Below are 26,956 nucleotides of genomic sequence, written 5' to 3'. Positions count from 1 at the left end.
ACTGGTGTGATGAGGAGGGGTACGGTGGGGGTTTCTCTGTGGGAAACGGCAACTTCCTCCCTGTCTGTCTGCGAGCGGAGACCAGTAGACAGCAGCTTGGCTGAGTCTGTGGCACTGTGGCTCGGCTCCACCACACAGCAGCGGCAGCCCATGAGCTTGGCACCAGCCGGGAAAGTGTTTTCACGTAGGCGTTCCCAAACGCTGCCACTCTCTTCCTGCTGGGGCTGAAGGAAAGAAAGCGGGAGGGAGGAGGAGAGGAAGGGGGAGAGGAGGGATGCAGGAGCACACCTTACCCTCTTTACAAGGCACATCCTCAGAGCACACCATTAGAAACCACCACTGCACCACCAGCACCACCCACACTGTCCAAGCAGCACTCAGCTCCAACACTGCCCCTGGACTGCAGGTAAGGGCAAATATTTACTGTGTGACTGACTCTATGTGTGTGTGTGTGTGTGTGTGCGTGCGTGTGTGTGTCCATGTCGCTGAATCGTGCTGAATGTTTTGGGAAAGAGCATGGGAAGCCAAGCAGACTAGACACTTGTTCCACAAATCCAAACAAACAGTGTTAACTGCTCTGCTGATGCAAAGAGCTGGATGAAAGTAAAATAAAGTGACAGTAATGGTCATCCAGGGGGGGAAAAAAGTCATGTGATAGTACTGTGGCACTGTATTTTTTTTCTTCTTTTTTTTTAGGTCCAGCTGCAGACTTACTTTAAGTCCAAAGTAGACAATGTTCTTGGTACATTTTTTAAATGATTAATTTTGTAGTAAATACATGGAAGTGGTGCTTTTGCTGTGAGGTCATACTGTGTGTTATTGAGAAGTCAATGTAGGATAATATATTTAGCTCTATTAAGTCATGTTTTGAAATGTCAGACAGAAAAATCTCTAGAAAATGAATGTGTGGTTTTGACATTGTAAATCAAGAAGTAAATTAATCTGAGATTAATCTTCAAAATAGCTACTTACTTAAATAAATCACCACGGGTGATGAATGGATGAGGAGAACCACAAGAAATCAGTGAGCAGCTCAAGTGTAGACACAAGTCAAGCAACTAAATGAGGAAGATGGAGCTTCAGGGACAAAATGCTTCACCTGTTTACTTATTTTTTATAAAAACTGTACATTATCTTGATTACTTGGCTGTTTGCCAAAAAAATAAAAAAGTTAAAATGATTTTACAATGGATGAAACAATCTGGCTAGCAAAAAGACAAACACTAAAAAAATATTACAGTAATGTAAAGACTATAGTCTTCCTAGGTGATTTTCACTAGAGTTGATAACTGAGACAAAAGATGAAACCAGCTGCGTTTGTATGTAGAATAGTATACAGTTTTGCCATGGATAATGTGAATATTAGGAAATATCTGACCTCTAATTTCTGCAATCAACCAATCAGAATCAAGTATTCCAGACAGCTGTGTAATCCAGAGAGCAACTAAGGCTTCTGGTCTGCACTTGATTCTGTTTGGTACACTCTTAAAAATAAAGGTCCTTCACGATGCCATTGAAGAACCTTTTTTTTTGTCTAAATGGTTTCATAAGGAACCTTTAACATGTGAAGAACCTTCCTGTTTCACAAAAGGTTCTTTGTGGACAAGGAAGGTTCTTCAGATTATAAAAAGGTAAGAAAGAGATGGTTCTTTAAAGAACCTTTAACTGAATAGTTCTTTGTGGAACCAAAAATGGTTCTTCTATGACATCAATGTGAAGAACCTTTTAAAGCACCTTTATTTTTAAGAGTGTACATTGTAAACATTTTTTTATGTTTTACAAGAAAATACATATTTCAGTTTTTCTGCCTCAAAATGTGAAGCTTAATTCAGTGTGTTACGTGCCATTTCTTTGTAGATGTTTGTGAAATTTACTCAGCAGGCACACAACATAAGACATTGATATTTGGTTAAATTTCGGTTGCGATATTGGGTGACCAAAATTCAATGTAAATTCAAGGTGTAACATCAACTTTAAATTGATGTCCAATACTGACGTCAGCTGATGTTGATATTTTGTTGTATTTAGGTTGTGTAACCAAAATCCAACATTCAGTCAACATCAAATTGACGTCAACCTGATTTTCATTCTCAAACAAAATGCAACGTCTGTCCGACGCTGGGGTCCATTATCAACCTGATGTTGTATTGACGTCTGGTGCCTGCTGGGTACTAGCAATTTCTGAGTAAAAATGGTTTCAAACTAAATCCCACAGTGTTTGTTATCATGTTTTAAATTTATTACTTTATCATAAATCATAAATACACTGGTTTGTAGTGCAAATAGTCATATAGGCATATAGGCATATAGGCGGAGGTGTGTAAGGTTGTGACCACGGTACTTGGTAATTGTAATCACGTTAAATATAAATTTAGTCCCATTAAAAATATTTTATCAGCCTACATGACACCCATGTGTGGTTGTTTCCTAAAAAGAGAACAGTTTATGATGCTTGTAGTTATAGATTCGGCTGCTTTGAGCCTTACTCTGGAGTTGGTTCACCCTCCGCCTATGCAAGTAGTTTTACAGTACTGCACCGTTTATAGTTTACTGTAATTCTTCTAATTCACCTGATTTATCTATATCACAGCACAAAAATAAAAAGAAAGTAATAGCAGTTATAATATCTGTATAGTGTCAGTTATTCCCTGAAGCCTAAATAGATGTGATCGTTCAAATCCATAGCTTGAAATCCCTTTGACAAATACAAGTATCTGACAAATTCATAGATATAAACTTGATGTTTTTTATCGATTATCTGCTCTCAGTGTTTCAGTTTCATCTGTATAAATGTGTGTCATGACACTTGTTGCTGGTCTCTCAGCGCTTGCGTGCTTAACCTCGTCTTAACTGTCCTCCTGCTGTGGGTTTGTACCTCAACCTGTTTGACAGAATGCCGCAACATTGATTTTCCACTTGAAGGCAGTGGACGTGAGAAGTCTGCTGAGAACTGAGGAATCCTTGCATCTGGTCCCTGTGACCAGAAGCTCTTCCAGAGAAGGATGAGTCTGCTTCCAGCTAATAGACAGGGCTTGCCCCCCCAAATGGGGAATGGCCCTGCTGTCTGTCTGCTGCCAGGGAAAGAAAAACACCCCTCTTCCCTTGAGCAGAGGCCCCTGGGGAGAGAGGGAGGGGGGGGGAGGCGGGGAGGGGGTTAGCCTGTGTTTACTCTCTTTCGTGGCCTGGGAAGCTCAGAAGAGGAAGGTCTGTCTCGGCCCGTTGCAGCCTCGCTGCGTGGTCTGTGGGAGACGAGTGTTTGGCGAGCTGGCGGTGCTCCAGCTGTGTCTGGGGTGGATAATGAACTCCAGGTGCTCCAGTGGGTAGTTTAAGACACCTGTCACCAATATTTAGTGCCAGGAAAAGCCAGACTGCAAACAGAGTGAGACGATCCGTTTGCTTACTTTAAGGAGCCTACCTAATTGGAGGCGCAGGTCTGATGAGGAGACATGAGATGGAGGAGAACTGGAGAACTTTGTGTAATTTTTTTTTCAGTGGCAGTGTCTCCTTAAATATGCAGTGATATGCATGTATGTTATTGCATCACTGGTCAATTGAATACAAGCTAGAGAACCTCATACTTTCTTTTACTGCATTTCATGTTCTCCTGCCAATGGAAACGTCATGCCCATGCAAACTGCGAGAGCACGTGTCCACTGATATTTTTTAAGCCAAGTGGATTTTAAGTGCACAAAGGAGCTATTTGTAGCATTTTTGATTCATCTAAAACAAAAAAGTGTCTATTCGCCTCATATAACTCAAAATGATCAATGTATGAAACACTTTTTTCCGATTGTTAAATCAAATGAGATATTTAGCAAAATATCCGAGGATCTTTTTCATACACCCAAGTAAATGGTTGCTTGTCAAAAATGCATGGTAAAAAATGCATCTAAAAAGGACAGGACGTAACACCATTTTCTTTTATTCATATATTATCTACACTCTTTTTAAAGTTCTTTATGGGCCTCTTCCATGAAGAACCTGTAACTTTCTTGGAGCCAAAATGTTCTTTATAGTGGAAACAGGTTCTTTAAATTGTTAAAATGTTCTTAACACTGATAAAACAGGTTTTTTAAAGGGTTCACCCAAAAATGAAAATTCTGTCTTTAATTACTCACCCTCATGTCGTTCCAAACCCGTAAGACTTTCACTTATCTTCAAAGCACAAATTAAGATATTTTTGATGAAATCCGAGAGCTTTCTGACCCTGCATAGACAACAAGGCAACTAGCATGTTCAAGGCCCAGAAAGGTAGTAAGGACATTGTTAAAATATTCAGTTTTATGTACAGTGTGCATCTTCTTCATCTTGTAAACAAGATGCTGCGCATCCAGGTTCTATATCAGAACGCCGGCTTCTGCGTCAACAGTCGTGGTACTCTCTAGAGGTCAACTGATATTGGATTTTACCGATACCGATAACTAGGTTGGACCACAATGGCCGATACCAATTAAGATACAGATAGTTTTTAAAATGGATACTGAACGGAAAATAAATAATGCTCTACTATTTTGAAAAAAAAGTAGCCTACTAAATCATACTTTGTAAATGAATAAAAATATTAATATTAATTATATATTGATCATTACAGTTCATTGTTCATTAATGTTAACAAAAGCAACTACATTTTTTTAAAATATATCAGTAAATGCTTAAATTAACACACTCTAACAAGGAACAATACGTCTATTCTACAGGTTTTATCAATCTTAATGTTACAAATGGACTCATATTGTAAAGTGTTACCATTACATCAACAATCAAGCTAAAGATGGCCATCTTATCTACACAAAGGCCACAGTATTGAAATTGCATACATACACTGTAAAAAATAAAAAACACAATTTGTTGAGTCAGCTTAAAATAATTTGTTACCCTGCTGCCTTAAATTTTTAAATTCAGTCAACTAAAATAAGTTTATTCAACTTGAAATGTTAAGTTGTACTAAGTAACAACTTAGATATTTGTGTTTGCTAAACTTAACAGATGGGTAAGTAACCCAGCTGCCTTAACATTTTAAGTTGATTCAACTCAAATATCTAAGTTGTCACTTAGTATAATTTAACATTTCAAGTTGAATAAACATTTTTTTGAGTTGACTGAACTTAAAATTTTAAGGCAGCCAGGTTACAAATTATTTTAAGTTGACTCAACAGATTGTTTTTTACAGTGTATGGATATTGTGTAGTTTCACTATTTAACTGCTTCTATTCTAGAACATTTGTGGTTATCTAATCAAAATATAAAAATATGTTAGTCACAAAACGGGCAAAAGTGTGGTGCTGCGTCTAGAAGAACTCGCAGCTATCCGGTATCACACACGCTGGACGCGTCGCATTCAATTCAAGCGGCGGTCTACAAGACTTTATTTGATTACCAAACGGGCAAAAGTATACTGATGTCCTTTCTCCACTAATGCATCTAGTCAACAAATTAATCGCTTAGTAATGACATGAAAACATGCACTACGGTATACTGTACACTCCGTTTCGTTGTCGATTTTTTAAATCCGCCTTGAAGTGTCCCGCTCTGTGCAGCGCGCAGTGTCACGTGTCTAAACAAACGGCACGTGCTGTCAGTGATTTCCGCCACAACAGCCGCTCCAGCAACGGACCCAACCCGGAAAAAACTATCGGCATGGATTTTTGCCAATAACCGGTAGTTCCACCAATCAACTATCGGTGCCGATACATTGGTCGACCTCTAGTACTCTCATGAATGGCAGCTGAGACTGACATGGAAGAGAAAAAATTGTTTAATAAAGCCTTTATTTTAGTTTTCTCTTCTTACGGTTAAACCAGTGATGTCACATGGACTATTTTACGTGTCAGCTGCATTGCTGTCAGGGTCAGAAAGCTCTCGGATTTCATCAAAAATATCTTAATTTGTATTTTAAAGATGAACTATGGTCTTACAGGTTTGGAACGACACAAGGGTGAGTAATTAATGACAGGATTTTCATTTTTGGGTGAACTGTCCCTTTAAGAACTGATCACTGAAAGGTTCTTTGGGGAATCACAAATGGTTCTTCTTGGCATCACTGCCAAACTCCCCTTTTGGAAACTTTATTTTTGCCTGTGGCACTAAATGTAAAACTAAAAATAGTCTACTGTGCATGTCTATGTACTCTCACTGTCATCTATTCAAAGATATCCTCAGAAGATGTAGCAGATGTGAACTGAAGCTCCTTTGTGCTTAGATCTGTATAGAATTAATTAAACCTCTGTTTTGAGAAACTATTCAGTTTCTTTTCTCCAAATATTCATTCCCTACAGGATGAGGATCTGGTCAAGGGCCCAGTATGTGGAGAGCAGTCTGGTGCTGCTTGGTCTCGTAACGCTGGCTCTGTCTCTGGGCAATCTCTCAAGTAGAGGACAGGTTTGTACTGTTTTTTTGATAAATCAAAACCCACCTCTCACTAAAAAAAACCTATATATTGTAGCCTGGTCTTAGCATAGATGTCAGTCTCCAATGTTAATTTTCTAAATGAACTCTTTATTTGCCAAAGGAAGAGGGTGTTGCCTCTAACAGTCTAGAGGACGGGCTGGAGGTGATCACGTACTGGTGGGGAGAATGGACAAAATGGACCGCCTGCACACGTACCTGTGGAGGAGGCGTCATGTCACAAGAGAGACACTGTCTAAAGCAAAGGTCAGTGGCTGTCACACAAAACATCAGCTTTACATATTACACTTTACATATACAGTTATGCCGTAATTATGATTTATCACGTTTTTTGGGCTTCCATAATTTAACCTATTCAAATTCAGTGTTTTTGTTCCACTTTTCTAGTACATACTGAAAAGAAATGTTTTTAGTTTTCTTCCTTCAACCATTTCTAATCCTTGAACACAAATCATGTCATTTTTTTATTAGGCACTGGGAAAAAAACTTTGTGAGTGTAATAAATGTCCTGTTGTATTCAACCGCTACTAAACTCAAACAATTTCTTTCTTTCAAAGAAAGAAAACAATGACCGGTAAAGACAACATGACGTGTACAGGCAATGCAAAAAAGTATCATCTCTGCAATGCAAAGGTCAGCCCACAGTATCTTTTTTCCATTCCTCACACAAACACACATACACAGTGGATTTAGACAGTCCAACAGAAATGCATCCCAGATGCCTGACTTGACAGCGAGCCTCACGTTCCACCTCCACCTCCACCTGAGGCTTACTGTTAATTAGGGGTGTAACGAAACATGTATTCATACCGAACCGTCACGGTACGGGCATCTCGGTTCGGTGCATGAGGCCTTACGCAACGAATACAGGCAATTCACCCTCAATCCAGTTTGATAACCACCAGCAGAAAAACAGCGAATGTCAGGAGTTGCGCACTTGAAAACAAAGCCCACTAGACAGTGATCATGTACTGATTCTGACAAGTCTCTCACTGACAAAGGTAACTTTAAAGGTTTGCGAAATAGAGCTTTGTGCTCTTGTATCCTACCTTTCTCATTCGGCACAAATCCAAATAATCTATAATATTTCCATATTTGTGATGTATCCAAATGCTAAACTATTATTTATTATGTAAATTATAGGCTCTGTACTTCGGTCGCATTCTAACGGTGACACAGTGAGGCAGGCGCGCTGATGTTTGGTTCACTGTATTTTATTTTGATAAAGTAACGTTACCAACTGCGCTGTCAAGTTAGCAATGCTGGAAGCCTGGAACTTATGTTCGCGATTACTTAAACTGTTTCCTTATACCAGCAAAATCAACTCAAAACACCTGATTAATTAAATTAATTAACACTTATTAATAATGCATCACTGTAAAAGGTCTTTTGTAAACTAAAGAAAACAAATAGGATGTCGCTTTCTGCCATTTGAGTTTCCTTTCTGTCACAAAAATGAACTAAAACTCAGCATATATAGGCTACGTTACGTGTCACACTGTTTTGACCCTTGTTTATCTGTTAACTAAATCAAATATATTTTAAGTATTTTTTCCTTGTATGTATATATGTACTGCAGATTTTATATACAGTGGGTACGGAAAGTATTCAGACCCCCTTAAATTTTTCACTCTTTGTTATATTGCAGCCATTGCTAAAATCATTTAAGTTCTTTTTTTTTCCTCATTAATGTACACACAGCACCCCATATTGACAGAAAAACACAGAATTGTTGACATTTTTGCAGATTTATTAAAAAAGAAAAACTGAAATATCACATGGTCCTAAGTATTCAGACCCTTTGCTGTGACACTCATATATTTAACTCAGGTGCTGTCCATTTCTTCTGATCATCCTTGAGATGGTTATACACCTTCATTTGAGTCCAGCTGTGTTTGATTATACTGATTGGACTTGATTAGGAAAGCCACACACCTGTCTATATAAGACCTTACAGCTCACAGTGCATGTCAGAGCAAATGAGAATCATGAGGTCAAAGGAACTGCCTGAAGAGCTCAGAGACAGAATTGTGGCAAGGCACAGATCTGGCCAAGGTTACAAAAAATTTCTGCTGCACTTAAGGTTCCTAAGAGCACAGTGGCCTCCATAATCCTTAAATGGAAGACGTTTGGGACGACCAGAACCCTTCTTAGAGCTGGCCGTCCGGCCAAACTGAGCTATCGGGGGAGAAGAGCCTTGGTGAGAGAGGTAAAGAAGAACCCAAAGATCACTGTGGCTGAGCTCCAGAGATGCAGTCGGGAGATGGGAGAAAGTTGTAGAAAGTCAACCATCACTGCAGCCCTCCACCAGTCGGGGCTTTATGGCAGAGTGGCCCGACGGAAGCCTCTCCTCAGTGCAAGACACATGAAAGCCCGCATGGAGTTTGCTAAAAAACACCTGAAGGACTCCAAGATGGTGAGAAATAAGATTCTCTGGTCTGATGAGACCAAGATAGAACTTTTTGGCCTTAATTCTAAGCGGTATGTGTGGAGAAAACCAGGCACTGCTCCTCACCTGTCCAATACAGTCCCAACAGTGAAGCATGGTGGTGGCAGCATCATGCTGTGGGGGTGTTTTTCAGCTGCAGGGACAGGACGACTGGTTGCAATCGAGGGAAAGATGAATGCGGCCAAGTACAGGGATATCCTGGACGAAAACCTTCTCCAGAGTGCTCAGGACCTCAGACCAACAAGACAATGACCCTAAGCACATAGCTAAAATAACGAAGGAGTGGCTTCACAACAACTCCGTGACTGTTCTAGAATGGCCCAGCCGGAGCCCTGACTTAAACCCAATTGAGCATCTCTGGAGAGTCCTAAAAATGGCTGTCCACCAACGTTTACCATCCAACCTGACAGAACTGGAGAGGATCTGCAAGGAGGAATGGCAGAGGATCCCCAAATCCAGGTGTGAAAAACTTGTTGCATCTTTCCCAAAAAGACTCATGGCTGTATTAGATCAAAAGGGTGCTTCTACTAAAATTCTGAGCAAAGGGTCTGAATACTTAGGACCATGTGATATTTCAGTTTTTCTTTTTTAATAAATCTGCAAAAATGTCAACAATTCTGTGTTTTTCTGTCAATATGGGGTGCTGTGTGTACATTATTGAGGAAAAAAAAAGAACTTAAATGATTTTAGCAAATGGCTGCAATATAACAAAGAGTGAAAAATTTAAGGGGGTCTGAATACTTTCCGTACCCACTGTATATATAGATAGATAACATTATAATTTGATATAATATTTAGCGTTTTTCACAGGTGAAAAAAATTATAATTTGTACTACAGTCTGTTCAAAATAAGCGAAAAGAAACTTAGCATAGCATTGTACCGAAATCGTATCGAACCGTGACCCCCGACCCGAGGTACGTACCGAACCATGACATCTGTGTACCGTTACACCCCTACTGTTAATGCATGCATAATATGCTTTTTGTAGTCGGTTTTAATGTCAGCTGCAACCAAATACGCTGTAAAGCAAGATTCAGCAGCATTCAGCAGACTGTCTTTCTGTGAATTACAGGAATGCCCTTCTACAGGAAGGAGCTTTAGAGAAGAGCAGTGCTGGTCATTCAACTCTCAGGTTTACAATGGAAAAAATTACCACTGGAAACCTCTCTATCCTGGTATTAGCCATTTTATTTAATAAAGCTGTGTTCTGAAGGTATCATTTACGTTAAAACAAACTCCGTTTGTATTCGTATAGATGACTACGTTCATATCTCCAGTAATCCATGTGACCTGCACTGTACCACCTCTGATGGTCAAAGACAGTTGATGGTACCTGCACGTGATGGAACGTCTTGCAAGTACAGCAACTACAGGGGCGTGTGTGTAAATGGGAGATGTGAAGTAAGTGGCTTATAGTGCTATAAGATTTATTCCTTTTCTCAGGCATGTGACCTAAACTTATGTGATGTGAAACTGTGCAGCCCATTGGATGTGATGGCGTCCTCTTCTCCCCTAACACTCTGGATAAATGCGGTGTATGTCAGGGAGATGGGAGCAGCTGCAGTCGTATTACTGGGAGCTTTCGCCGTGGGGCTTCTAGTCTAGGTAATGTCAGTTCAGTGTTTTGTAGAATGCCATTCATATTAAAGCCAAAGCCACATTCACCCAAAAATGAACATTCTGTCATTAATTACTTACCCATATGTCGTTCCAAACCCGTAAGACCACCGTTCATCTTTGGAACACAAACTGATGAAATCTGAGAGCTTTCTGGCCCTGCATAGACAGCAACGCAACTACCATATTCAAGGCCCAGAAAGGTAGTAAGGACACTGTTAAAATAGTCCATGTGACATCAGTGGTCCAGTCGTAATGTTATGAAGTAGTACCATTGCTGTCTATGCAGGGTCAGAAAGCACTTGGATTTCATCAAAAATATCTTAATTTGTGTTTTGAAGATGAACGAAGGTCTTAGGGGTTTGGAATGACATGACGAGGAGTAATTAATTACAAAAATTTAATTTTTTGTGTGAACTATTCCCTTAAATCAAGGAACCAATTCTAATTATGTGAACTCTTTCTTCAAAGGCTATTCTTTCATAACTCAAATCCCAGAAGGATCATGGGACATCCAGATAATAGAGAGGAAGAAGTCTGCAGATATCCTGGGTGAGCAAACCTTTGAATGGCTTGCACTTTCAACTGTGTTGATTTTCAGAGTATGATGATAATTCATACATAATTTGCAATATCGAGCGTTTGACATGGGGCACAAATCTGTGCAGTGGAACCCACAGTAATTCCCTAGTAGTCGATGTTATTGTTGACTAAAACTCAAACTATTAAAAATTGTTTTTGTTAATTGAAATAAAGCTGAAATAAAATAAAACATAAATATTAGATTGAAAAATGTGAACTAAAAAACTTTGGTAGCTAACTGAAATAAATTCAGGTTGAAGTAGTAAAATGACTAAACTGATATAATAATGAATTAAAGCTACATAGAAAAAAAAAAAAAAAAATGGGAAAAGGACATTAAAAATGACAAAAATAATTAACCAAAATTAAATGAAAACTGAAAACAAAAATAGAAGCTAATTCAAAATATGCATACAAAACAGGCTTTATCTACATGCTTGAGATTTACCAGTGATGGCTGGTTCATGAACAATTTGTTCATGGAGTGACATGAAAAATGAATGAAATATTTGGGAGATAAACTAATCATTTATGTTTCTCATTGTTTATCTTTGGCTGCATTCAAAAGGTTTTGTAGTTGGGATTATTTTTATGATCAAAGATTGCATACAGGACCTTGCGAAAGTATTCATACCCCTTCATTTTTCATGTTTTGTTATGTTGCAGCCATATGCTAAATAATTTACGCTCCATACACCATAATGACAAAGCAAAAAACAGATTTGTGAATACTTTGCAAACTGATTAAAAATAAAACACTGAAACTGCATAAGTATTCATACCCTTACTTAGTTGAAGCACCTTTACAGCCTCAAGTCTTTTTGGGTATGATGCGACAAGCTTTGCACATCTGCATTTGGCAATTTTATCTGCCATTCTTCACCTCACCTCTTGACCTCTCAAACTCTGTCAGCTTGGATGGGGGCTGGCAGATATTTTCAGGTTTCTCCAGAAATGTTTGATTGCGTTCAAGCCAAGGCTGTGGATGGGCCACTCAAGGACATTCACAAAGTTGTCTATAAGCCACTCTTGCTGTGTGCTTAGGCTCATTGTCCTGTTGGAAGGTGAATCTTCTGCCCAGTCTGAGGTTCTGAATGCTCTGGACTGGGTTTTCATTAAGGCTATCTCAATATTTTGGTGCACTGACTTTTCCTTCTACTCTGACAAGTCCCTCAGTCCCTACCGCTGAAAAACAGCCCCACAGCATGAGGCTGTTACCAGCACACTTCACTCTGCAGGTGATGAGCAGTGCCTGGTTTCCTCCAAACATGATGCTTGGAATTGAGGTTCATCAGACCAGAGAATCTTGTCTCTCACAGTCTGAGGGTCGTTTAGGTGATTTTCTTTTGCAAATTCCAAGTGTGTTTTTATGTGTCTTCACTAAGAATAGGGCTGAGTTTGGCCACACCGCCATAAATCCCAGATTGGTGGAGTGTTGCAGTGATGTTTGTCCTTCTGTAAGTTTCTTCCATCTGCATATATGATCATGGAGTTCAACTAGAGTGACCATCAGCTTCTTGGTCACCAGTCTAACCAAGTCCCTTCTCCCTCATGTGCTCAGTTTGGCCAGGAGGCCAGCTCTAGGAAGAGTCCTAGTTGTTCCAAGTGTCTTCCATTATGAATAATGGAGGCTACATGCTTCTGTGAACCTTCAATGCAGCAGAATGTTTTTTTTTGAACTCTTCCCCAGATCTGTGCCTTGACACAAACATGTTTCTGAGCTCTACAGGCAGTTCTTTTGACCTCAGGGCTTGTTTTTTTGCTTTAATATGCATTTTCAGCTGTTAGACCTTTTCTGAGAGGTGTGTGCCTTTCCAAATCATACTCATTCAAATGAATTTGCCACACTTTAACTCCACTCAAAGTGTAGTAACATCTACAAGCGATGAGAGTGCTCCTGAGCCAAATTTCAAGATACCCAGGAAAGAGTATGAATACTTATGCAATGGAATAATTTCAGTTTTTTATTCCTAATAAATTTGTTGTTAAGCTTTGTCATGGTGTATGGAGTGTAGGTTGATGTGGAAAAAACTAATTTAAAGCAGTTTAATATAAGGCTGCAACATAACAAATGTGCAAAAAATGAATACTTTCGCAAAGGCACTGCAGGCGGATATGTTTGGTGAGTCGGACTATTGAATATGTAACATTTTAACTCAAAATGACTCAGACGAGAGGGACAATAAAATGATTCAGTCTTCCCATCACTATATCTCACCCTTGTTATTTTCCAGCTGTGACCGACCAAGCAGGGAACTTTTTCTTCAACGGTGCATATAAAGTGGACACCCCTCAGAACTTCCACGCAGCAGGGACCATTTTCAAATACCGGCGGCCTACTGATGTGTATGAGACGGGGATCGAGTACATCGTGGCGAAAGGGCCCATCGATCAGCCCATCAATGTTCTGGTACTGTAGCCGTGGTCCTCTCTTCGCCGCCAAGGGCTCATGGGTAATCTCACTGGCTGGCTAACCATGGCTTTGACTTAGTGCAGGCCAAAGGTCTAATGGTTCACTCTGCATAAATGGTAATATTCTGACGCATTGTCCCAAGAGGAATGACTCAATTATTTCACTTCAGTCTGGGTTTACGGGACGAATGTAGGATGACGCAGTTTTTCAAAAAAGGAAATATGGTATTCTGGACATCTTTCAACCTTGGTGCACTTTTATTACCATGGTTTTGTGCAGCATTAATAATAACTGTGGGAAAGAGTAGTCCAGAATGTCGGTTTCCTGTAAGTGTAAAATGAGATGCTGTCATAACAAATGATAATTTCCTCTTAATTGCTGGACATGTCTCTGTCTTTTGCCTCAAAGGTCTGGAACCAAAACGGCCAAAATCCTTATATCACCTATGAGTACACAGTGATGAGGGACTCTATGGCTTCTGTCTCCCAGCCCCCCATCTACACGGGCCCCCAAGGAGGATCCAGTCTGGTGTCTGTGGAGGTTGGGAGTGTTTTACATCATAATGAGAGTGTGTTTGATAAGACGGTCCCTGAGATGGAGGGGAACCAGGTACAGAGCACTGGACCACGGGCTGTGGAAGGTCAAAAGCCTGGCAAGGAAACCAATGAAGTGTACGAGACGGCTAACATTGACTGTGAGCAGGATGCTAACACACAAGTCCAGTATACAGGTAAATATCAGTTTTTGTTCTTTGATGTGACTTCAGTCATTTAATTGATTAAATTAAATTTGAGATATACTAAATGTTTTTATATCTATTTATTAATGAAAGATTGTAGACACATATTAATACAAATAAATAACAATAAAAAATAAAAATAAATAAAAAATTGTAAAAAATAAAAAAAAAAGTAAAAAAAAAAATAAAGAATTGTGAAATATAAACTCGCAGCTTTGAATTATAAATCCTAGTTCTGAGTGGTAAAAAGAGTTTGTAGCTCACAATTCTGACTTAACTTGCAACTGTGTTTTATAAAGTCAAAATTGCATGATATAAACTTTCAATTCTGAGAAAAAAGAAAAAGAAAAAAAACTGAGAAAAAACTGCGAGATGAATTCATGAGACTTTTTTTTCTCAAAATTATATCTTGCAATTCTGACTTTAAAGTTTATATCATGCTATTCTGAGAAAAAAAAGTCAGAATTATGAGTTTATATCATGGAATTCTCAGAAAAAGTCAGAATTGCAAGTTTGTATCACAATTCCGGGAAGAAAAATCTGAATTGTGAGTTTGTATATCTTAATTCTGACTTTATTACTCGCAATTGCAAGTTTATATCATGCAATTCTGAAGAAAAAAGTCAGAATTGCGAGTTTTTATCACGCAGTTCTGGGAAAAAAGTCAGAATTGTGAGAAATCTTCCCATGTCACAACCTACTTGTTGCACAAATTAAACAATAAAAGAGGATTAGCCTTAAAAATGACACATCAATTTTGCCACCATATGCTTTCACTGTATCTGAAGTAAGTGGAGAATAGACAAGACGGAGGGAGAGTACATAGTTCACTGGGCAATCATCAGTGAGTTAAAAGGCCTCTTTCTACTGGCCCTATGGAGTCCTTTATAATGCATCATCCCTCAACAAAGATTAGCTAGAAAGGATGAAAAATTCAGAGGCCTGACATTTTCCCTCCACAGAAATTATTTCCCTCAAAGAATTATGGCCATCTGTGTTTACTGTCTCTCTGACAGTAATAATATAAATGAGGTTGTGTGTCCTGATGAGAGCATTCACAACAAACACTTAAGAAATGAGCTGTAATCCTCTTAAAGAAACACTCCACTTTTTTTTTTTTTTTAAATAGGCTCATTTTCCAAATCCCCTAGAGTTAAACACTGGAGTTTTACTGTTTTTGAATCCATTCAGCTGATCTCCAGGTCTGGCGGTAGCACTTTTAGCATAGCTTAGCATAGATCATTGAATCTGATTAGACCGTTATTTAAAACATGACTCTTCTGTAGTTACATCATGTACAAAGACAGACGAAAAATGAAAATTTGTGATTTTCTAGGTCGATATGGCTAGGAACTATACTCTCATTTCGGCGTAATAATCAAGGAACTTTGATGCTTTACCATGGGTGCAGCAGGCGCAATGACATTACGCCGTCAACTCTGCCGGCTGCAACTCTGCATCTGCACAAACTTAGTGCAGGTCACTTTCAGGCGCTGCGTAATATCATTGTGCCTGCTGCACCCATGGTACGGCAGCAAAGTTCCTTGATAATTACGCTGGAATGAGAGTATAGTTCCTAGCAATATCCGTCTTGAAAATCGCTACTTTTTATTTTCTGTCAGTCTTAGTACACAATGTAACTACAGAAGAGTCAAGTTTTAAAATATTGCCATTATATATGGTCATTTTTAAGCAAGATGCTAACGGTCTAATCAGATTCAATAATCTATGCTAAGCTATGCTAAAAGTGCTACCACCAGACCCGGAGATCGGCTGAATGGATTCAAAAACTGTAAAACTGAACTGTTTAACTCTAGGGGAGTTGGACAATGAGCCCATTTTCAAAAAAAGCAGAGTCTTCCTTTAAATTAGTTGCTGTTGATTGTAATGATCTGCAGGGATCCATTTAAAACCCAGACTTTAAAACCCAGACCCAGACCTTAACAGGTACAGCCCTCAAGTAAAATTAATATATTCTTAAAACAAAAATGAATCTATCTTTTTTTTAATGAGTCAAATCTCCTTTGTTTTAAAAGAGGGGAACTGCAGCTGGCCCAGTGGCGTAGGAGCCCCTGGCGTAGTACCCGTCAACAGACCTGCAGAGGACATGGTAAACTCCGAAAACCTTATCTGGAGAGTACTGCTGGGAGAGAGGATTGGTTCAGACGGGGTTCTTGCCAACATCTCAACCAATCAGCTTCTTACTCGGAGAGATGGCTTGTCTTCTGAAAGCCCACTGGAGTTAGACTACAGCAGTCTTGAACAAGCGGGTCTCAACGGCTCACTGCTTGAGTTCACCCTCGGGCACCGTCGAAATGACACGGGGGACTTCCTGCTCCTAAACAGAACTGTTACTTCCATTTTACGCAATCGCGGCAATCGCACCAGGTAAACATGATTGTGTACTTTGCCATTCTAATATGCAGATCTTTTTTACTGACCCCAAATTTTGAACTGTAGTGTGTTTTATGGTAATTATTTCATTTATAATAATTCTGTTTTTTAAACTATCCAATAGGCTTTCATTATATCACAGACATGAAGCATGATTTGCTGGTCAGTGGCGCTAATGGGCGGGGCATTCTCATTCTAGAGGGCGTCTGATTGGATAACATTTTGTGTAGTGCAGGATGAGTCATCAAAACTCCTCCAATTCTAACTTGAAGTCTGAAAAGCCAGTATGTTGGTTTGTCAAGTGACGGCATAACTTGAAGCTACCATTACTAAGTGTTCCTTTAGTAAGCTCATTAGTAGCTCTAATTGAGCGTGTTGCTAGAAACCTCAAGATCAGGCCAGCGAGCCATATCATTTATCAGCTGGTTCTTTAGGTATTTTCGAATGTTAGAAGTAGGTCTTAGCCCTCCACCCTGGCATGCCAAAGCCGTGCTGGACGGGCTCGGGTGGGACAGCCCTGCTCGTGGGAGAATGGAATGTGCTGCAGACTCGAGCTCTGGCTTGGTTTTTTTGTTAACGTTCTCTGAGACATTCAAAGAGCGCCGAGGGGAGACGGCCAAGCAGAGACTGGCGGGATTGCATTCCATCATATTTATAATTCATGCTGGGTTCCCTCCGCCACGTCCAAACACTGCATTACCAGCCCCTCTGCCAGAGATCATAAAGAACATCTCATGAAATGCCCTTACTCGTATCCGAAGAGAAGAGAAAGATTCCAGGTGGGGAGAAGCTTGAATGTAAGGAAGACGGGCTTTCTGAGAAACATAATTCAAGTTGTTTTGTTATTGGTGGAAAAAAAAAGTGCCATAGATCACTCGGGTACAGACTACGCTTGTCGCATCAGATAAATCCCAGGAATTTATCACGAGGAACAAATTTTATTGGCTCCTGTCTAGTTGAGGGAATGCGTTGTTTTCCAGTCTTGACATTAAGGTAATGAGTGTGACCAGGAATGGTAAAAATGTTAGTGGTTTTATGACTGGAGTGTCAGTTGGTGTCTCGGCATCAACAAACGCAAACAGTCTGCCTAATATACAGTGCAGGTGGCTAGGAACTGTGGCCTAGTCTGAGATGTTCTGTTTTCTTTACCGCAGGAATAACCAAAGGCTCCTTCAGAAGAACAAACTGAGCGCTGCTGACATGTACCGCTGGAAGTTGTCCTCACAGGAGCCCTGCAGTATGACCTGCTCGATAGGTAATGAAGACACTGGTGCCCGCAAACATCCACACATAAACAGTCCTCATAACCATGTTTGTTTACAAGGGGAGTTTTATTTATACCGTGCTCTTTTTCTAATAGGTGTTTCGAAATCGCTTGCCATGTGTGTGCGGTATGATGGCATTGAAGTGGATGATGTTTATTGTGACGCTTTGACTCGACCAGAGCCAGTTCATGATTTCTGCATTGGCAGAGAATGCCAGCCCAGGTGCGTGTACTGTGATTATCACAGAATTGCAGAATGCTGTTTATGACATACAGAAAAACAATAGATATCACGACCACTAACAAAAAGGTTAGTTCACACAAAAATTCTCTCATTGTTTACTCACTCTCATGTCATTCCAAACCCATAAGAATTTGGAAAACTCATAACGTCATTGTAAAACGAATCTATATGAATTGAGTGGTTTAGTTCAAGTCTTGTGAAGAGATATAAAAGCTTTATATGATTTTTCCATTTTTTCTGTTTACATTTTTCTAGACTCTGTTTTCATGGTTAAATTAACTTTTATTAATAAGAAAACATCTCTAATTATTTGAAATCATGAAACATACACAATGTTTAACAATTACATTTTTAATGCTCTATGAAATGTTTTTTCTCAAATTCAGTTTTATTTTCACCAAATTTTGTGTTTTCTGGATTCCATTTTAATGGTTGTAATAAATTGTAGTAATCTAAAGAATCTCTAATTAATTGATTAAAAAAAAAAGAAAAAGAAAATATATATATATATATATATATATATATATATATACTATCTATATATCCTCAGACCTGCCTTAAATCAGCTGTAACAGTCCGACCTCCATTGTTTCTATGCCGGAGCAGGGATGTAAATTAGACTAGAATATCTCTGATTGAGCAATTGAGTGTGTTGTGTTGCTGGATGTAATAATGAACATAGTGGTCATCATTTACTCCCGACACCTGAGCTGCTGAAGATGCAGTGGATTACGTTTGTTTGTAAAGGGAATGCGCCTCCCGATCTACATATATTCGTCTATTCTCTTCACTATCTTCACTTACAGCAGAAGTGAGTATAAGGGTTTTTTTAATGAATCTTTGCGATCATCTTATTTCCTAATAATGTGCTAGTTAGCAAGTTTAGCAGCTCCACAAAGAGAAGAGAGGGGCGGGGTGAGCAGAGCTCATTAACATTTAAAGCAACCTCGACCAGAACAGGATAATTTTTGCAGAGCTGATTTTGGCAAGGTAAAAAAGGTGTTTTTACACTACCATTGAGAAATGTAACCAAAACATGTTATAGACTTTTCATTAGGACCCTAAAGAATCATATCAATGGGCATCCGATGACCCCTTTAAGTAATATTATTTTTGTTACAATTTCTTCAGGTTGTTCAACCAATGTGAGCAGTAACAAAACGGCGTGTTTGCACCATTCATTCACACAGAGACACAGAACATGCAGGATTCATATTTAAATAGTGTTTTTTCTGCTAAATATTCACAGACACTAGTATGTTTTGCTATCATATTTTGCTTTAAGTGTACTGACCTACTTTGTACTTGATTTATCCATCCAAAATTTTGTGACATTCTGTATTATACGGTAAATTCCGTTTTTATGATTGGATTCTGCGTTTCTGTCCACGTTTTCTACATCGCGAAAATCTTAGGGCCCTATGCATAGAGCAAATTACACATGGTACACACAGAAGCTTAACTGTGTGTTTGTGATACGCGAAAACCAATGAGGTTTGTACTATCATGTGATGTATATACAAGATTTGATGTTTACCATATATGATGGACTTTGTACATAATAAATTTTATATGTATTGATTAATTTTGGGGTGTTTTTATGACCTTTTTGGATCTTCTAAGTTTTAGTAACCTGCACTTTTAAAAGAGGAAGAGAACCCTCTGAGGTTTTCTTAAAAATATTTCAGTATGGGTTTTTTTTAAGATTAACCAAAAGTCTTATGGGTTTAGAATGATATGAGGGTGAGTAAAGTGACAGAATATTCCTATTTGGGTGAATTAACACTTGAAGAATTTGTTCTCACAACATATCAATCCATTGCCACATTTCATTAATTTGTTCCCTCATATTCTCTCACCATATTGTGCTCATTCATCCCTTCATTCTAATTTAGCTAAATCCAAAGCTAAATTAGCCACAATCTAACTAAAATCAGGGAGCAATGTGGCCATGATTTACCTAAAATGAGGTAACAAATTATTAAGTTGTGGAAAGAATTCCTAATACGTATCCACAATTCCACAGTGAAGGGCTCTGTAGAAAAGACAAGAAACATATAATAGAAACAGAAAATGAAAATTCTGTCATTTAGTTACGCTCATGTCATTCCAATCATTTTATGTCCCATGAAAAGTGGTACTTTACAAAAAACTCTTACTGTGGTCTTTCTGTGTAGATGGGAAGCAAGCAGCTGGAGTGAGTGTTCTCGGACCTGTGGAGAAGGTTTCCAGTTTCGCCTCGTGCGTTGCTGGAAGATGCTGGCTCCCGGCCTAGACAGCTCCGTGTACAGTGACCTCTGCATAGAGGCACAGCTAGAGCGCCCCCCAGAGCGCCGGTCCTGTAAAAGCCCCACTTGTGGCCCTCAGTGGGAGGTAGCTGAGTGGTCTGAGGTAGGTTAAGAGCCCCATGAAGTTAAGTCTTCATTATAGCCTCCGAAAACTGCAATAAATAAATAAATAAATACTTCATAAGTACTTAGGTCCAGTAGAAATTTCTAAGCATTATTTTAACAAGATCAAATGTGTAGAAAATCTGTAATATAAGAACTATTTTCAGAGATATATCTTGAGGTTTTTACTGCATTGGCAATTTTTTTTCATGTGAAGCATAAATCTTCATTACAAAGCAAGATTTTATATAAAATATATTCTCTGAAAACGAGTCTTTTTAAAAAATACATTATGCTTAATTATTGTTAAATGGAGTGTATTTCTTGTGCATTTGTTAATCAGAAAGCTGATATGTTTGGACAATGTCAGTGTTAACAAATTAGCATACTGAGGAGAACCTTATTGTGTTTGTTGTGCAGTGTCCAGCTAAATGTGGTCGCAGGGGTCTGGTTACTCGAGAGGTCAGATGCTCAGAAGAAACTCATGCATGTGATGAGGCAACTCAGCCAGCATCTACCAAAAACTGCACCGGCCCTCCATGTGAGCGCCAATGGACGACATCTGAGTGGGGACCGGTGAGACGGGAACACTGTCAAGATTTCAAACGCATACACATTATGTTTAACAGTTTAAAACGCTTTAACACTGTTTTGATCAAGCACAATGCAATAAAGCAACAAAAGGGATTCAAAGTGACACTAATTTGAAACAGCAAAGTGAAAAAGGAAGTCATTTATTTTTAGTGAGAGTAGTATGAAAAAAGTAGCATGACAATTTTAATTTTGCCATTTTAATTTGATGTTTCAAATGTTAAAATCTTCTTCTTCTTCTATTTCTACTCAGTGTTCAGGTGTCTGTGGCCAAGGAAAAACAGTGCGGCATGTGTACTGCAAAACACCAGAGGGCCGAGTCGTACCTGAGTCTCAATGCTCACCTGAGAACAAACCTTTGGCCATTCACCCCTGTGGAGACAACGAATGCCCTCCACACTGGCTGGCCCAAGACTGGGAGAGGGTGAAAATTACACTTACATGTTGGAAAATGAATGATTTATCAATATTCCTCCAGTAATCATTGCGTTCTGTCTCCCAGTGCAACACAACATGTGGACGCGGTGTGAAAAGAAGGACTGTGCTGTGTGTCGGCATCACGGGTGGGAAGGTTCAGATCCAGGAGGATGAGGAATGTGACGACAGTAAGCGACCAGTAGATGAGGACACCTGCTTTGAGAGGCCATGCTTCAAGTGGTACACAACACCATGGTCTGAGGTGAAACATTTAAACATATATTCAGTTTCTCATAGTAAATACAACCAGTGTCTGCCAGACAGCTGCCCATATAGACATTTACAGTCATTTTAGTGAGTGTACTAGGTTTTAAGACACAACTAATTTTAAATTTTAAATTTTTAAATTTAAATTTTTCTTTTCTCGAGTGAAGGCTCTCAAGTTCAAGTGTGATTGACTGTTCTTTTTTCTTGCTTGTACTCAACTGTTTCTCAGTGCACCAAGACTTGTGGTGTAGGTGTGCGAATGAGAGATGTGAAGTGTTACCAGGGAAGAGAGCCTGTTCGTGGATGCGACCCTTTGACCAAACCTGTTAACAAGCAGACCTGTGCACTCCAGCCCTGCCCCACTGAACCCCCAGGTGTGCCTTAAACATTTCACTTGAGAAATAAATTGTGTGTATTTATATGTATATACAGTGTATTTATATATATCAGGGACGATTCCTCAGAGGAGGCAAGGGAGGCAGTGTTTCCTCAAAAAAACGTGTAGTACAAAAATAAAACAATGCCAATATTACAAAATATAACATTAAAAACTGTACAAATCATTTTTCTAAAGAAACATTGTCTAACAGTGACACCAGCAGGTAAAGTTACAGCAGGAGTCCACATCTCTTTCTCCTCCCCTTAGCCCATTGAGTTTTAACAGACCCCCTAAAGCGTGCGGTGAGTTTGGTGGGGGGTAACTGAGAACGAATGACAGAAAGTCACATGAGAGGAGGCAATGCCTTGATTGAATATGACTGATTATGTGTTCACAAATCAATCTGAATAACCAATATAATGGTGTTGATGGGAAGACTAATTAAAAAAAAGTAAGTAAACAACTTACACACAGATATAAATACTTTGTTATGTCAAAATAAGACTTAAAATGACATTAAAAACATGATTTTTAGTGAGAAATCTCGCTGTCTGTGACCAATATTTACTGAGCTTTGATAACTGATGATCTGAAAAATTTTTAAAAGTTAAAAGTTAACTATTAAAAAGAATAGCTGAACGTAATTTCACAAAAAATTGTTTAAATTGTTAATGCCTTGAAATATTATTTTGGATACTTGGCTTTAATAAACAGAATATTGATCACACTGTAATGTGTAAAAAAAAATAAATAAATAAAAAAAAAAAAATATATATATATATATATATATATACATATTTTTTTCCTGATAGTGTAAGTACTGTTTATTTAACCAAAAAAAGTGCCTGGGATATGAATTTACATTTGATACAAAAAAAAAAAAGGAGTTTGCCTCCTCATATTAAATCGATAAAACGTTTGGGATCAGTACAGTTTCAATACAATATTTTTTTTCATAATAGAAATAGCATTGTTTCAAAATAGAAACCTTTTTTAACAATTCTGTTCACTGCCATGGGGTCAGTACTTTTTTTTAAAGAAATTAATATTTTTATTCAGCAAGGACATATTAAATTGTCAAACTGATAAAAAACGATAGTAAAGACTTATCTTGTAACAAAAAATTCTATTTGAAATAAATGCTGTTCTTTAAAAAATTGTATTCATTATAGGTTCCTGAAAAAAAGTATCACAGGTTCCAAAAAAGTATAAACCAGCATAACGTTGCTAATCAACATATTAGACTGATTTCTGAAGGATCATGTGACACTATAATGACTGCTAAAAATACAGCTTTGCCATCACAGGAATAAATGATGTTTTAAAGTATATAGACATAGAAAACATTGTAATAATATTTCACAGTATTACTGTTTTTACTGTATTTTTAATCAAATAAATGCAGCCTTGTCCTTTTTTAGTCTTTGTTATTGCATTCATTATATTTATGATTTTATACATGTTTGGAGGGACAAACATGTGATAAATGATGGCAGAATTTTCATTTTTGGGTTAACTATCCTACTCTGAAGCATTGCCTTCTGACTGTAATTTTACATATTATAGTAGCCAAATATGTGCTATAGATCTGGAGCAATCATAAATAACATGAATTTTGCCTCTCCAGATGAAAACTGCCAGGATCGTCCCACCACCAACTGCTCTCTGGCTCTGAAGGTGAATCTGTGCAGTCACTGGTATTACAGCAAGGCCTGTTGCCACTCTTGCCGTAATCTTCGAGCTTCCTAGCTGGTCTCCACCGCTCAAGTTTTCATCTGTTCACGTCATCTACAATGTACAAGGGAAGTTTGAAACCGTATTTGTTTATATCTTAAGCTAGATCCATAAAACTGCATTACTGTCAGTATTAGAAAAACAAAAAAACAAAAAAAGATACCTACTTCATGACAGTGTCCTGTGATTGTGGGACACAGTAAGGAAATATTAAATTATTTGATTATTGCTCAGAGGATTATATTGCATGTCTTAGAAGTATTTATTATTCGTCAGGTTTCATTGGACATTTATTATCTGGCAGTGGCAGAGGTCGATACTGAATGTTACCTCTGGCTGAAGATGGCTGATTTAGTACTGTACATCCAAACACAGGCTGAGCCTCAAGCCACTGCTGGCTCTTACGCTCTACTGTTGACTTTTATCCGGTTGAACTATTGCTAGACCTAGGCTTATGTTAATTTATTGGTCGCAGCAGTAGTTTTATTGGGTTCTCTTATTCTGAATCTGATTCATACATTTTTTTGTATTTCATTCGATTTGAATTGACAATGGATTTAGCAGAACTTGACCTACCCAAGTCATTTATCCTTGTCACTGAGTGAGTCCTGACACTTGAACGTACTATAGATGAAATTGTATCTGATTCATATATTGTTTCACTAAGACACACTAAACCTAATATATTGTACTACCTTACCTCAAGTACAAAAGGCAGTCAAATGTAAGTCATTTGATTTTGAAAACTTCTGTGTACCTCTCAAAATATTATAAATAATAAATATTATACTCCAGTGAAATGCTGTGGTTTGTGTTTGGTTGGATAATTTTAGTACAAGTTTTAATATAATGTCATTTACATTAATTAATAAGGTGTAATTCAGTATTATTTTAGTATTACTAATATACTATGATAGTTTTAGTTGATATTTTGGATTTAATTTTATTTTTATAGGTTCTGTTTTCATTTTAGGTAAAACATTTTAGCAATTTTGTGCGTACAAGTTTTAATATAATGTCATTTACATTAATTAATAAGGTGTAATTCAGTGTTATTTTAGTATTACTAATATACTATGATAGTTTTAGTTGATATTTTGGATTTAATTTTATTTTTATAGGTTCTGTTTTCATTTTAGGTAAAACATTTTAGCAATTTTGTGCGTACAAGTTTTAATATAATGTCATTTACATTAATTAATAAGGTGTAATTCAGTGTTATTTTAGTATTACTAATATACTATGATAGTTTTAGTTGATATTTTGGATTTAATTTTATTTTTATAGGTTCTGTTTTCATTTTAGGTAAAACATTTTAGCAATTTTGTGCGTTTTTTATGTCATTTTATTAGTTTTTGTTTTCTGTATGTTGATATTAATGTTTAGTTTTTAGTTTTAGTTATTTAAGTGCTTTAACTTAACCTAAACAAAATCTTGAAATAGAAATCTTGCCTTGTCCACCTTATATTTCCCGTAAGAGTGAGCACAGCAATTTGTAAATTGTATGGGTCTGGCTTCTGTCTCATTCGCATCCAGCTATTTTTAGCTGTACAAAAAACAGGTCGTTTTGCTGCTTGATATTACAAGCTGGTGTGTCTTATCATATTATTTGAATGTATTATCTTAATTATGAACACACTGGTTTGTAATGCAAACAGTTTTACCGTTCATTGCATTTTGTTATTTTTCTCTTTATTTCCCTACCACAGCTAATGAAACGGAATTCTCGCACATTCACAGAAAACTTCCGCGTTGAAAAATTAACTGGAAGTCTCGTCCATAGGCTTACTTTTGTGTTGAAGAATAAGGTGGATAGCTTGCCTTATAACTAGATGACATAAAATAAGTTTATTGGTTGAGCATTTATTGATAACACTTTACTTAAAGGAGAAGTCCACTTCCAAAACAAAGATTCACATGTAATGTACTCCTCCCCTTGTCATCCAAGATGTTCATGTTTTTCTTTCTTCAGTCGTAAAGAAATTATGTTATTATGCCCCAAGTTTGAACTTCCAAAATGCAGTTTAAATGCAGCTTCAAACAATCCCAAATGCGGTTGTAATCGATCCCAGCCGAGAAAGATGGGTCTTATCTAGCGAAACAATCGGTTGTTTTCATAAAAATAATACAATTTATATACTTTTTGATGTCAAACGCTCGTCTTGTCTTACTCTGTCGGGACTGTTTTTTTTCTGGCTCATGACAGTTAGGGTATGTCGAAAAACTCCTGCCTCATATTCTCCCTCAACTTCAAAATCATCCTATATCACTGTTTTACCTTTTTTTGTTAAGGGTGTTTGATCTTCTTTGCATGTTCACTTTGCAAAGACTGGGTCGGAACTTCTGCAGCGATGTAGGATGATTTAGAAATTATTTTTGACACAGAGTTCACAGAACAGAGTTCAGGGAGAGCAAGACAAGTAAAGTATTTAAGTAGTATTCTTTTAAATTAAAATAACTGATCGTTTCGGTAGATAAGACCCTTCTTCCTCGGCTGGGATCATTTACAACCGCATTTGGGATCGTTTGAAGCCGCATTTAAACTGCAGTTTGGAAGTTCAAACTCGGGGCACAATATCAGTCCATTATATGGAGAAAAATGCTGTAATGTTTTCCTCAAAAAACAATTTCTTTGTGTCTGAAGAAAGAAAGACATGAACATCTTGGATGACAAGGGGGTGAGTACATTTTATGTGAGTCTTTGTTTTGGAAGTGGACTGCCCATTGTCAACAAGTTAACATGATACTTTAGGGTGTTAATGAAAAGTCTATAACATACTTTGGTTAAAATTTCTCACTGGTAGTGTAAAACAACACCCTTTTTACTTTGTCAAAAACAGCTCTGTTCACAGCGACACACTTAGGTGCATGTCCCTTTAAATGCTAATAAGCTCTGCTCACCCTGCCCCTCTCTTCTGTGGGGTGACGAGCAGTTATCTGAGAGACTGTAAATTTTAGCTGCATTCAGCCGCAAAACTTGCTAACTAGCACATTATTAGGAAAGGCGATTTACAAAGATTCATTAAAAAAAAACTTTTACTCAGTTTTCCTGTAGGTGAAGCTGGATCAC

At 38.0% G+C, this 26,956-nt stretch overlaps 1 protein-coding gene across 1 annotated transcript; it reads left to right on the top strand.

Annotated features, from left to right (window-relative positions):
• Window positions 1-24,675, top strand: adamtsl2 (ADAMTS-like 2). The gene is given in 20 exon segments (XM_051111149.1): window positions 1-217; window positions 220-406; window positions 6,276-6,378; window positions 6,509-6,651; window positions 6,963-7,038; window positions 9,928-10,030; window positions 10,111-10,256; window positions 10,337-10,460; window positions 10,944-11,024; window positions 13,289-13,464; window positions 13,876-14,197; window positions 16,243-16,594; window positions 17,755-17,855; window positions 17,961-18,087; window positions 20,286-20,499; window positions 20,919-21,074; window positions 21,343-21,513; window positions 21,592-21,768; window positions 22,003-22,147; window positions 23,780-24,675. Coding segments are annotated over 20 exon segments (3,234 nt in total). The 5' UTR covers window positions 1-9; the 3' UTR covers window positions 23,902-24,675.
• The last annotated feature ends 2,281 nt before the right edge of the window (window positions 24,676-26,956 follow it).

This window comes from Labeo rohita, chromosome 5, assembly GCF_022985175.1.
Source record: "Labeo rohita strain BAU-BD-2019 chromosome 5, IGBB_LRoh.1.0, whole genome shotgun sequence".
NCBI classification, from domain to species: domain Eukaryota; kingdom Metazoa; phylum Chordata; class Actinopteri; order Cypriniformes; family Cyprinidae; genus Labeo; species Labeo rohita.
This window is presented reverse-complemented; position numbering and strand designations above follow the sequence as displayed.